Raw genomic sequence first — 13,865 nt, 5'->3', positions numbered from 1 at the left:
GCCCACCCACATAATGGAGAGTAATCTGCTTTACTCAAAGTCTACTGATTTAAATGCTGATCTCGTCCAGAAAACACCTTCACAAAAAGAATCAGAATAATGTTTGACCAAATATCTGAGCACAGTGGCCCAGCCAAGTTGACACATAAAATTAATTAACCATTACAACTTGCTTTAAATCTTTTTTAAGAAATAAAACATTGCAGATAAAGTTGATATCCCATTTATACCTCTCCCTGGGCACTCCATTCAATAGTGATGATTTCTAAAATTATCTCCTTTTTGTGACTTCAGGCCCCCTTTGACCCCATCACCTGAACTTCAATTTCTGGTTCAATGTGGGGGTGAGAACTGAAGGTATGGCCTCACCTTTGCCATCACCACACGTTCTTACCAGGACCTGCTAGCCATAAGAAGTTGTACATGTGTTCTATAGAAACCTCCATCATGAGCGGGGAACCAGGTAGGTTCACGGAGAGGCACTATGTTGAAGGCACACAGAACTCAAACATAATCAGATCACAAACCATCTTTATTTGGATGGTTCTGTCTAGATAGTCTCATCCACGATTACATGAGCTGTGTCTGTTTTATTGATACTTGCAAGGTTATGGCAAGAATAAGTAAGTGATGAATATTGGGACAGTGTGGAAGGAATAAGAGGTGTCAGATAAACTCAAGGTACAGTGCACTGGCCTCCAGACAGCTTTCTGACCTGGAACCTGCTGGATAAGAGGCCTGCACACTCTCGGATCCCTTCCAGAGCCTAGGACTCCATGACTGGTAATAGGAGTGATAGCATCCCTAACTCAAATTCTCTCTGATTTGCTGCTGTAGCTTCTAGGCTCAGAGAGGCTGGGTCTTTCCAAAGGAAAACAGGTGCAGTGTAGCTGCAGATACCTGCTAAGCTGGATAAGCCTTTAATCATGGAAAGAAGGCTACTAAAGAAGGAAATGAAAAAACTCCTGTAAGTCTGATTGAGAATAACGTACATTTACTGCACTGAGCATTTGGTGGGGTTTATGTCATAGATGGTCTGGATATTGGCAGTGGGGTAAAAACCTAAGGAAGAATCTGTTCCTGGGCTATAGGAGGAAACCGGATGATCTGGCCTCTTGTCTCCTGCCCAAGAGGCCTCACATGTGGTGCAAAGCAGGATGCTGAATCTCTTGGGAGGATGTTTCTGCCAGCAGCGTGCACATCTGAGGCATCCCCATTCTAGAGTCTAAGATCTGAGCCCACAGTCCCAGCCTGTGCTGGGCAGGGTATGCCTTTGAAAGGGCCCGACTGGTAAAAGATATAGGAGAGATTTCTGGAAAAATGTACCCAAGGGCCCAGCATTTAAATTGCAGACTCTGCTTCTTATATTGTCAGACTTATTGATTAAATAATTCATCTCCATTTTCTGCCCTCTGAACTTTGTTTTAAACACATAAATAAAACATTAAGTTTTCCCATGGAAATTTTTTTCCTCCTGTGCTAGCTTTTCTTTGACTTGGTACTTTGGTAAGAGGTTGGTGAAAATCACAGACCATATAAAAAGAGGAGAAAAAGTTTATTATGTTCTATTTCATGATTATAGGCACAACAATAATACCCTTCTATTAGAGACCTTATCATAGTCCCCAGTAAATGCCCTTTCTCTGCCTACTAAGATAATTATCTTTTAACAAGTTCTTTAAGAAATGCTGCAATAAACTATGTATGAATTCACACATGTTTACATGTATGTGTTTAGAGGTCAACATAATAAAGAACAAACCATAATTAGGAATGCCAGTTCCTCTACATATCTCATCCAAAGAACTGGAATTTCAAAACTGATATAAATATAATTTTTTATATATATGTAGTTTAATTTTACCCGAAGAATCTATTTAGGCTACTTTAAAGTGTCTTGGAATTACAAAGCAAAATTTCAAGAATTTTTATCAATCTAGAATAACTTAATGACTCAGAAGAAGGGCTTTTAGAACCCCAAAGCAAATTTATCCCCAGCATAGGAACTTGCCCAAAGTGTTTGGTAAAGACCTTGACAAACAGAACTGTCCTTATGTAACATTGTGAGATCGACCTTGGAGACCCCAGAGTCCTTTTTCCTATATCCATTCCCTCTTCTTGACTTTCCCAGGGTAGTACTCCTTTCTATTCACCTCCCAGGGCCCTTATTCTACCCTCCCCTTATTAAAAGTCCGTTAGGAAAGGATCTGATAAGGATACACTAAAGTGGAATCACTAATATGTTTTTACACATAACTCCTCCTAACGGTATTTGCATTCTAATGGGAAAAAAGCCTTCAGACAAAAGAACACATCTTTACGGAATATCATATATCTGGAAGTTATCAACTTTGGACACCCTGCCTGAATTTAGCAAGGGCAGCAAGGGAATCTTTATTTTAAATAGTGGGTCTCAATCCTTTCAGTTTTGTAAAATCTGTTCTGCCATTGGGGATTTATCATACTCCCTGCTTTCCTAGAAATTCGGTTCTATGTGAGTTTAATTTTACTATAAAAGTGATTTGTTCATAATGGTTAGACACTTTAAACCTGCAGGGTTGCAGAATGGCCATTTAAATCAAAATGAATATTAACTCAGCTACCAGAGCCATCGGTGACTTCGCTTGTATTTGGTGGAGGAGGGAGGGGTGGGGAAGAAATGTTCTTCTGCAGACCGTGCTCCCATGTCTTTCCCGCTGGTTCAATCCTGCTCTCTTGCTTTTAAGGGGAGATTATATTGGCATCAGACTTCGGGAAAATGAATTTGACCCAAAAGGAAGAAGGCAACTCACCTTTCTAGATCATATGGTAAAGAAAGGCATGCTGCCACAAGTCACATCTGTGTCATTTGTGTATTATGGGGACAGAACAAGGATCTAATATCTATCATAAGCAAGGCTAATCTTGATCCCCTCAGAATGTCCTCTTCCTCATCTTCTCAACCTAGGATTGTCCATGTGGTCTTTTCAACTCATTAAACTGAAAGCAAGAAGAATGAGAAAATTAAAGTCATGAGACTTTTGCTCTTTATTTACTATTAGGAGAGAAAAGATTTAAAAGCAAAACGAGTACAAGATTAAATGTGACAGACATGATGTTAAAAGCTTGTTGATGAGATTAACTATCGTGTAGTTCTCAAATATAATTTTTTACCATTTATGGAGAAAACCAAATAATTGAATAATCCTAAAATCCTTTTTTATTATATTTTACATGTTGAAACTCAGATTCATACTATGTAATCAAAGTTCACTTCACATAAATTAAAGAAGCTATGTGACGATCTAATTCAAAAGAGATTAGTAAACCCTCAGCTTTTTTATGCTACCCATTTACTATTCTTGCACTAATGAGGAAGAAGAAATCACCTGTCCCTCTCTGCCCCCTCCCCTTCCCTGTCTGATTTCTCTGGAGCTGAATGAGCAGTTAAGGCTTGGTGTTCTAAACTACTTCTCTGTGCACGTATTAAATGGAGAAATTAAATCAATTAGATAAGTGCTTCTCAAACTTTAATGAGGTCTTATTACAAGACCATTTTGATTAAGGGGTTCAGGGCTGGGGCTGGAAATTTGCATTTCTAATGAGCAAACAGGTGATGCCAGGCATGCTGGTCCAGGCATCAATCTTCGTATTAGGTTTCAACAAGTGAGCACGGTCCTTCCTTCCTTCCTTCCTTCCTTCCTTCCTTCCTACCTTCCTTCTTTCTTTCCTCCTTTCTTTCTTTCCTCCTTTCTTTCTTTCCTTCTTTCTTTCCTTCTTTCCTTCCTTCCTTCTTTCTTTCTTTCTTTCTTTCCTTTCTTTCTTTCTTTCTTTCCTTCCTTCCTTTTTCTTTCTTTCTTTCTTTCTTTCTTTCTTTCTTCCTTCCTTCCTTCCTTCTTTCCTTCCTTCCTTCCTTCCTTCCTTCCTTCCTTCCTTCCTTCCTTTCTTTCTTTCTTTCTTTCTTTCTTTCTTTCTTTCTTTCTTTCTTTCTTTCTTTCTTTCTTTCTTTCTTTCTTTCTTTCTTTCTTTCTTTCTTTCTTTTCTTTCCTCCCTCCCTCCCTCCCTCCCTCCCTCCCTTCCTTCCTTCCTTCCTTCCTTTTCACTTTGGTTCAGTCCCTGAAAGAAATAATTACATTGTTATAATTACATTGTTTACACAATGTTAGAGTTACATAGACCCTTGAAACCCATCTACAAACACAAAAACAAAACTGACCTTCTTTTTTCTGGGGTTGGGGGTGGGGGAGGAGAAACGGAATGTTTTGATAGATAAATGGCAAATACGCTCAGAAATTATCAGGAAAAGGTGGGGAGGATAGGAATGAACATGGAATTGGTCCTCAGCTTTTTACCACATATAAGACTCTTAGAAAGTCACTTGGTCTACCTCCAGTTCTCTGCTTCCGCTGGACCCTCCTCCTGGGAGGTCCTTCTCCACCTGTAGAAATTCTCCTCATCCCCCAAGCCCCAGCTCCACTGACGCCTCCTCTCTGAAGCCTCCCGGGATTCCCCCAACTCCTCAGATGGACACACCACCTCCCCTGTGACCCTGGGCGCTCAGTTCTGAGGTTCCACAGAATTAGAAATTGTTCTCTATGTCCCTCTTCCTCTATCTTCCCCGTTTTCTATTTTAAAATTCAAGGAAACTGCGGCCCAGAGAACAGCAATTGCTCACCCAAGGATATAATACCATGAGTTGTTGGCAATACCTAGATTTGAACCCAGATTCCCTGATTCCCAGTTTAGTATTCCATGAATCTATCTTTTCATTTTTGGCTCACGTGCGCGCGCGCGCGCGCACACACACACACACACACACACACACACACACTGCTCTAGTGGGAGGTAAATGTAATGCCTGAAGAACATTAGTTATTTCTGCCTGAGCATCAGGTTACTGGACACAGCTGGTGATCCTCACCTTTGTGCACATGACAAACGAGTAGAATAGGCTTAGCAGTGCCATTGTCATTGTGCCTAGCACGTGCTTCGGCCAATGTCTCAGCCCGTTCCTTTGCTGTCTGTGTTTCCTGTTTCCAGGCACACTATGACTTGGCCATCAATGTTGCTTTGCAGTGGCTGGATCACTCAGAAGACTTAACTTGGCTGGAGTGGAAGAAAGTGTAAGTTGAATAGTTTTTTTTCTTTTTCTTTTTCTTTTTTTTTAACTGTGAGTAATGACAGAGGAAGTTCACCACAAGGCACTCAGATTTGAAAATACTATGTGGTACATATCCTTCTCCAACTAGAAACCTGAAGAAACCCTCACAGTTGTCAATTCGAGGAAGTCGTATGCATGCTTACCTATTTTGCATCTCCGTGAGTTGGTTTCTGTCAGATGCAGATCTTTCTTGCATAGAATGTTCTGCCTTAGAAATACAACTGTGCTTTATTGTGTACGTGCCTTGACTTTTTAAAAAAAAATGATCAGTTCTGTGGGTAAGGCTGCAATCTGTTCCTAAGAACTATTAAACACAACTTCTTAAGCATTTAACCAGATGTGCACCTGAGCTGAGCGGCTTGAATCACCACTGTTTGAATCCTTGCCGGGATTATTGGCATCTTCTCCCGTGTGTGCCGAGCAGACCCACTCAGTTAGGAAGATCATGAAACTAATGAGGCCAGGACTGAATCGCTTGTTCTGGAGGCCAGCTGTTTTTTCTGCTCTGTGGCTTTAGGACACACACGTCGTGCTGAATGGTTGTATCAGTTAGTATTTAGTTGTAATGAGCAGAAAATCCAGTTTAAACGGACTTAAGCAAAAAAATAAATAAATTTAAAAAAGGAGAGAGGGAGGAGAGATTTATTGCCTCTGTATCTGGAAAGTCCACGGCTAGGTCCTCATTAGGCATGGCTTAATTCAAAACTCAAACCAAGTCATCAGGATCTACCTCTTGGCTATTTCCTCTGGATGGACGCTATTCCTAGTTTCAGCCCACTTTATCACGACATTCAGGCCAGGGGAGAATGGACTTTTTAAAAATCACAGAATTGTGTCTCAATGGCTCTGTTTGCTCTGACTTATCTGGGGGTGCTAGCTAACTTAGGCCACAGTGTGTTTTCCATCCTTGGAATCTAGGGGTGTCATCAGCTTCCCTAGAAGCTTACAGGCTTACAGGGGGTTAAGGCAGTTACCCCCAAGCAAACTGCCACAAGAAGGGGAAAGGATATAGGTTGGCGAAACCACAATTTTCCACCATGGTGGCCAGTCCGCCAGGGTTTGATAGCTGTGGAAATGTGGATAGATGAGGGCAAATTCATCACCACTGTTGGAAGATTCAAAATTCAAAGTGTACACTTTACTGATGATGAATTAATCATATCAATTTTGTGAATAGCATAGCACACAGCCATTGGTAATTACTTATTACTTATGATTATTGTCACAACCTTAGCAGGTGTCAAACAAAACAAGAACAAACCCTCCATTCTTGTTTATTCATATTCCCCCTTAGGAAAATGCCATTTCGGGGTAGACCCATATATCCAAACCACAGAGAACGAGAAGCAATGATTTTATCGTCTTATGCTGGAATCTTAATGGTAAGGAAAAGAACATTATTTGCATACATGGAGATGTTGTATCTACAGTGTACATTTTTATATTAATGAATATTTATTTTACTTTTTCAACCAATGTTTCTAAATATGTAGAATTTACTAATATTAAGTTTTTATTTTTAAAGATTAATAAAAAGACTGACTTCTATATTGTATTGTGAAAACATTTATTTAAGGGGAAAAAATAACACATAGATAATTGGTATTAGGATACTCTGATTTATCCATGTATTTAGAAGTCATTTATTTGGTGCCCATGCTCTCCAGGCATGGTACTGGATATATGGGAGCTATAATAGCTTTGTTTTGTAATAAAAGAAAAGCCATGGTATGATAATACATTTTTATTATTGTCATTGTTGTTTAACAGAACAGTATCCCAATTGAGGAAGTCTTTAAAATTTATGGGGCTGATTCTTCTACCAATTCTGGTGCTACCAAGGTAGGGACGACCTGAGACTATCAATATAAGGGATTTTTAGAGAGAATTTCTTTATTTTATGAATTCATAATGTTGCATTTCCAGGCATGAAATAACAGTTTTATATCATGATGGATAAAACCAGATGTAGCCATATCTTACTTGGGTAATAAATGTAAGATGCTTTCCTTATGTAGAGGACTATATTCATAATACCAAATGCATTTTATGGAAGGCCAAATAGAGTCAGCCAATAGAGCACCAGGCTTAGAGTCTAGATTCTGCCTCTGTCTCTGATTAACAGAATTTCTCACTTATACCTTTCATAATGTGGATCCGGTAAGTCCAAGCGCTCCTCTTGTATGATGTACTATAAGATCTAGCACTAGGACAAGATCTACAACATTCATTCTCATGAGAAATTACCTAGTTTACTGCTGCTACATTTCTCCTGCCCACAAGACTACTTGGAAGTCAGTCTAATAGAAGCACTAACGATCTGGGAGTCCAGAGACCCAGGGTGAGTTCTGACTGGGTCCCTTTCCCTCTTTGGGCTTCCATATACTAATCTTAAAAAAACAAAAACAAAAACGGAGTATTCTGAATGATCTTTACAGTCAGTTCAGGTTTTGCTGTTTATGAATGTATGAACCTGTAGTAAACATTTAAAATATGGTCTTCTATTTAGAGGTGAACTACTGATCCCTTTAGATACTTCTAGAAAAGGGAAGAAGAAAGGGCAGATGGGGTGTGATTGGCAGGGATGTGTAATGGGAGGGAGTCAGGGAGGGAAGCAGGGAGAACCCACACCCTCACACGAGGACTTCTGCTCACACAGTTGCTTTCAATGCCCCCCACCAGGATTTGGAAGGGAGGCGAAGGCAGGGGCAGGGCTACGGCCACAGGAATGCCTGCATCCTTTGTTCTCTTACCTGCAGACCATACTGCAGACAGTGGGGTCCTATAAAGGAAAGAGTCCACCAGGGCCAGCTTAGGAGTCAAGCATTTACTCAGAAGTGTTGTAACTGAATCCAATGGCCCTCTCACCTTCATCCGTATGTAAGCTGGCCTGGTCCTGAGACTCAAGTTCCCTTGATTACAGAGGAAATCAGCACCTCCTCTCTGATCACTCTGGTTTCAACTCTATCCATTCATTCATTCATTCACTCATTCACTCACTCGTTCATTCAATATAGTTGTAGGTGCCAGGATACAAGGGTGGGTGAGTCAGAAAAGATGACTTTCTCATGGATCTCATATCTTGGAGCTGACATTCTACCTTGGCTGAGGTATAAGCCACCCCAGACTCAGTGCTCCTCAGAGACCCAAACTGTTCTTGGCTTTCAAAGAAAGCCCAGCTCTTTTGTGTTCTTACAGAGACAAGCAAACCATGCTGCTTCATTCCTGTTTGTTTTTTCTGCAGCTTTCTCCCTTCCAGGCTGCCCTCTTCTCCCCTTTCCTCAAACCCTCCCCACCAACACATACATATAAATATCTGAGCCCAAGCTCCTCTGCTTCAGACATTGTGTTTTCTCCCCCTTCATCTTCTGTGCCTGGGAGAGGTCTAGAGCAGGCCGCAGGCACCTCTGGTTGGTTGGTCTCAGCTCAAGTGGCCAGAGAGCAAATACGGAAAATCACATCCTGGAGGGAATGGCACCGTGAACCCCTCCGGTCTTAGCTGGGTTATCCATCAAGAAGGTTTGCAAACATGGGTGTCAGAATAGCTCAGATGAGCCAGGTTCATTAAAGGGGCCAGAACAGGAAGCTGCACTGTTTAGAGTGGGCTGGCCAATCTCTATCCATCCATCCGGCCTTTCACTCATTCATTAAAGAGCCTTTATTCAGCACCTTCTCTGTTCTTCACAGTCTCTGTCTTCACAATCAGTCACCAATAACAAAAAGTCCAGATGTACAGGTAGACTACATAATGACCAGTTCTGCAGGGAAATAAATCGTATCCTCAGAGAGGGGGTGTTGTCGAACTCAAGTTCACGTGCCTGATGCACAGTGAGACCAAATGACCGAAACGTCTAAGTTTGGAGCAGAGCAAAGTTTATTGCAGGGCTGAGCAAAGAGAACGGGGCAGCTTAGGCTCAAAAGACCCGAACTCCATGATGGGTTTCAGGGAACATGTTTTTATAGGCAAAATTTGGGGGGAGGGCTGCAGAGTATGTAACCCTCCTCTGTTTGGTTGGTGATGAGGTAACTGGGTGGTGTTCTGGGAATCTCAATCATCAGCCTTCTGATTCCAACCAGTCTGGGGTCCGTGTGCGCGTGCTCAGCCTGAAGTGACCTCCTCCACCTGGGTGGAGCCTTAGTTCCCATAGAAGAACTCAGAGATACGTATCAGATTGCCATGCACATCCCCTGAAGAGGAACCAGGACCAGCCCCCATCTCTGCACTACTGTTCTCTCTCTGCGTTCAGTCACTCCCCTCATTGGTAACTGTTTGAATCTGCCCTTTGGAACTCAGGGAATGTCTGATGCTTTTTTTCTACAAACAAAAAATGGGGGAGGGCTTCCCTGGTGGTGCAGTGGTTGGGAGTCTGCCTGCTAATGCAGGGGACACGGGTTCGAGCCCTGGCCTGGGAGGATCCCACGTGCCGCGGAGCAGCTGGGCCCGTGAGCCACAATTGCTGAGCCTGCGCGTCTGGAGCCTGTGCTCCGCACCAAGAGAGGCCGCGATAGTGAGAGACCCGCGCACCGCGATGAAGAGTGGCCCCCGCTTGCCACAACTGGAGAGAGCCCTTGCGCAGAAGCGAAGACCCAACACAGCCATAAATTAATTAATTAATTAATTAATTTTAAAAAAATAGAATAACAACCAAAACAAAGGATTTAAAAACAACAACAAAAATATGAATAGCCAGTTGCTTCAGGACCATTAAAAAAAAAAAAAAAATGGGGGACATGGAAAGGCTTTGGTGTCCAGGAGAGCTCCACAGGGTCCTGCTTGGTGTCAACCCCCCGTTTTCTTTGAACTCCTCAATCTTGAGGGGAACAAGTGTTGGACAAGAAACGGAATAATGTTTTGGATAGAGAGGTTAATCATAACTCAGCAGAGGAACTCGGTTTTAGGGGGACTGGGTTTCAGGGGCTTTTCTTCAAAGACCTGAGTTTGTTTATTGTTACAGAATATGAGTGTCCTGTACGTGAAAGGCCATTTGTGTAAGGGTTAAGTATGAGGAACCTAGAGCCAGGTAGCCTGGGTTCGAACCCCAGCTCTACCGGCTATCAGCAGATTAATCCTGGGCAAGTCTTCTAAGCTCTATCAGCCTGGATTTCATTTGTAAACACAGGGACCAGAAGATGGGGTTTCTGTGGGAAATGAGGTGAGTTATATCAGTAAAGCCCTTAGTGGTTGGCACATGGTAACCTCAAAATAATAGCTATGGTTAAGGTTCTGGTACCCAGGGGGAAGGGGGTGTATCTGATTTCCTCTATATTCCTCTAAATCAGGGTTTCTCAACATTTTGGGTCAGATAATTCTTTGTTGTGTGTGTAGGGGGTGGAGTCGGGGCTGTCCAGTGCATTGTGGGATGTTTAGCAGCATCCCTGGCCTCTACCCATTAGATGCCAAGAGCTTCCCACTCCTGCCCCGTGATGTGACAACTAAAAATGTCTTTCAACGTTGCCAAATGTCCACTAAGAGGCAAACTCACAGCTAGTTAAGAACCACTTCTCTAAATATTCAAAAATTAAATAGCTCATCAAGCATCCATTGTATTATTAATACATTATAAACCTTGCCTATTTTAGATAACAAATTCTCACAAAGGGTATGAGATGATGTGAGCTACAGATATAAGCATCTGAGGATCATCTACCCCTGTGGACCCCACAAGCTCCTCACTGCCTCAAGGATGCCAGCTCAGGCCTTTCTCTTGTGGCTACACGTTGGCTCTACTCAGTCACCCCCTCCACATCTTAAAGAATTAGCAGGCCCTCTTAATGGAAACAGAGCATTTCAAAGATTAAATTGTAAGAGCTATTTTAAAACAGTCCTTTGGGATTTAACATAACTTCAAAAAAATGGTTTTAACTAGGAGGTGTGGTTGTTCAAAAAAAAAATAGTTATTGACAAAGGTTCCTCTCTAACTGCTGCATGTATATGAATCACTTTTGAGTCCTTCAGATAAAATGTCTCCTAAGCAACAGCTAAAATCCTTCCCATGCAAGAGCTTAAAGTGCTGTTGAATACTAAACAGATTATGTAGAATTTCTGGCCGCTGGAGTTGGCCACTTTGGTAGCACATGGGTACTGTGTGTGGGCTTGATGGCTTTCTTCAGGACTATTTGCTGCCACCTAGTGACAGAAAGGCCTCCTGGACTCAGAATTGTTCAACTGTGTTAAGCTTCGCGTTCTACTCCCGATAGGGAGCTGGTTTTGGCTGAGAGGGAGCCATTTTTCTGCTGAGGAACATGGACCCATAGGGGAAAAAAATTTAACTAAGAACTTCACACAAGTGAGGATTATTTGCAGTTAGCTTCAGATAAATATAAGAGGTCCTACTCAATTTTAAACTGAAGAAAAAGGAGCATAGATCTTCCTTCAACAAATAAAGCAAACAATAAAAATATTCTTCAGCTCCCTTTGACAGAGAAAGAGGGGAAAAGGAAAGGGGGGCAGAGAGAGTGAAAACTGGTGTAACAGAAAGAGGAAAAAGACAAAGGCAGGTAACTAGAGAACACCAGAATCTCTTCTTTCCACACCCTAGTGTCTGACCATCCATCATTTCACTCTATCCAGACTTACATCCAGAGTCCAGAGCAAGCTCTTCAGAGGCAAACAGACTGGTGTCTAGTCCCAGCTCTGTCACTTGCTAGCTGTGTGGTACACTGAAGATATCAGTAAGTAACTTTGAAGTAAAAAAAGAGCATATGATTAACTCTAGGTTTAGGATTTCAATGTCATCCTACTTGAAAAATAATTTTTCTTATAAACCACGCAGGAAGCTATATTAACTGCTTGCATGAATCATCAGATTATCAGGAGTCATAGAATATGTGAACTGGAAGTGACCTTTAAAATCCTCGGGTTCTCTCTTCTCCAGTGAACAAGGAAAAGCCTGTCTTTTTTTTTTTTTTTTTTTTTTTTGGCCATGCCACGCAGCTTGCAGGATCTTAGTTCCCTGGAACCCAGGCCACAGCAGTGAAAGTGCCAAGTCCTAACCACTGGACCACCAGGGAATTCCCTGCAAAAGCCTGTCTTGAGTCTTCTAAGTGTAGAAAATGCATCAGGAATGCCATACGAGCTGGTTCTCTTTCTTACACGCGGCATGTATCATCCTGCAGGGCTGTTATCACAGCCACCCTTGCTCCACACAGATACAAAGCCTCCTTTTAATTACTTTCTGTGTTTTAGGGTCATCTTTCTGAATAGATTACGTGCTTCTTGAGGTCAGAAGCCATCATTCATGCTTATGTTTAATTCTTTACAATGCTGGATATGACACAAACTCTCAATAAATATGTTTACCATTTGAATAAAAGGCTGAGGTCAAATCTAGATGTGCCCGGCTGAGGTGGCTATAAACTGTCCTGTCTGTAAAGACAGCACGACCTCATTTATTGTTTAATTCAAATTTTCTGTGCTTTCTGTGTGAGGTGGTGGTTGCCCAGTAACTTGCTAGCATGTTCTCTGGTTTAGTTGATTAAACTTATCACAATGTGTAGTTACCCTGGTTGTCTAATAGTTTATTGGTTTTTTTCTCCTCACTCAGCCCTGGAAAGGCAGGAACCTTGTCTGTCTTACCAACCACAGGTCCTAAAACAGGGCCTGACCCACAGTAGTGCTCACTGGAAACTTGTTGAATGAATGAAAGATTGAAGAGACAGTCCTAACCTTGAGGAAGTTTCCGGTGCAATGCAGCAGACAGCGGGTTATAACTATTGCTCACTGGGGGTGTTCTATGTGACGACGTGTTTTGAGTTCACAGATGAGTGAGTCAATAATTTGGCCTTAGGATGGGATGGGGGGTGGGGTGCCAGCACCGGAGAGGGGAGGTGGGGAGACATCGGGGCCAGTTTCTCAGAAAAGGTGATGTATGAGCCACATCTCAAAGGAAAAGTAGGAGCCTCTAGGCAGAAGAGGAGGAAAAAGCTATTCCAGGTAAAGGGAACCATGTGAAGAGCATCATTGTGTGAAAGAACATTCTAGGCAAAGAACGGCAACAAAAGGCAGCGTGGGAAAGTGCATGACCCATGAAACATGATCCTCAACTGCTAGTAACTAAGTCAGGACGGTGGGTTGGGGAAACGGGCCGAGTCCTGAAACAAGTGCTATAACCAGCAGGTGCTGACAGCACGAAGTGGGTGCAACTTTTAAAAGTAGAACTGTTTTTTTTTTCAGGTTCCCAGAGCTCCACCCTTCCACCTCTCCTTGCACCCTTTTGCCATGTTAACAGCACCCAAAGCAGCAGAATATGCCCGCAAACAGAGTAAGCCTGTTTACTTCCATGGCTTAGAAAAATTTAAGTAAAACTAGGAGATGTACTTACAAAGTAAGGTCAAAGTTGTTATGGTAATAACATCTTTCTGTCTGGTGGAATTTAAAAGAATCAGGAGCATTTATGACTTGATTTCCCTCCATCATTGAAATCAGGGAAGTCATTTCTCAGAAATTTTGGTGATGGAAGCAAAGTACCCTAGAAGGGAAGGATCTAAAACTGAGGTGGACCCATTTTAAAAAATGTTTTTATACAGACATGATTACTACATGTGTCTCTAGGTGTCAAGTTAAGAAGGGGAGCAACGAATCAAAATGCCACCAGCAGCTCTACAAAGGAAGCAAATGTCACAGAATGGAAACCATAAAATAATTTATCTTTGGACACACAGCCAAAGAACAAAGTAGGTCTAAAAATGCAAACTGAACCAAACTGATACCAGGTGTTTAGGGAGT

General features: G+C 42.0%; 1 protein-coding gene across 1 annotated transcript; it reads left to right on the top strand.

Annotated features, from left to right (window-relative positions):
* Positions 1-926: 926 nt before the first annotated feature.
* C1H2orf80 (chromosome 1 C2orf80 homolog) lies at positions 927-13,777 on the top strand. Its single transcript, XM_061204484.1, has 7 exons — positions 927-967; positions 2,727-2,808; positions 5,020-5,102; positions 6,435-6,522; positions 6,911-6,982; positions 13,314-13,401; positions 13,692-13,777. The coding sequence occupies exons 1-7, from the start codon at positions 927-929 to the stop codon at positions 13,775-13,777; spliced, it is 540 nt and encodes a 179-aa protein (XP_061060467.1).
* The last annotated feature ends 88 nt before the right edge of the window (positions 13,778-13,865 follow it).

This window comes from Eubalaena glacialis, chromosome 1 (assembly GCF_028564815.1).
Source record: "Eubalaena glacialis isolate mEubGla1 chromosome 1, mEubGla1.1.hap2.+ XY, whole genome shotgun sequence".
In the NCBI taxonomy this organism is placed as follows: domain Eukaryota; kingdom Metazoa; phylum Chordata; class Mammalia; order Artiodactyla; family Balaenidae; genus Eubalaena; species Eubalaena glacialis.
The sequence above is the reverse complement of the archived record's forward strand: the minus strand, read 5'-3'. Positions and strand labels throughout refer to the sequence as shown.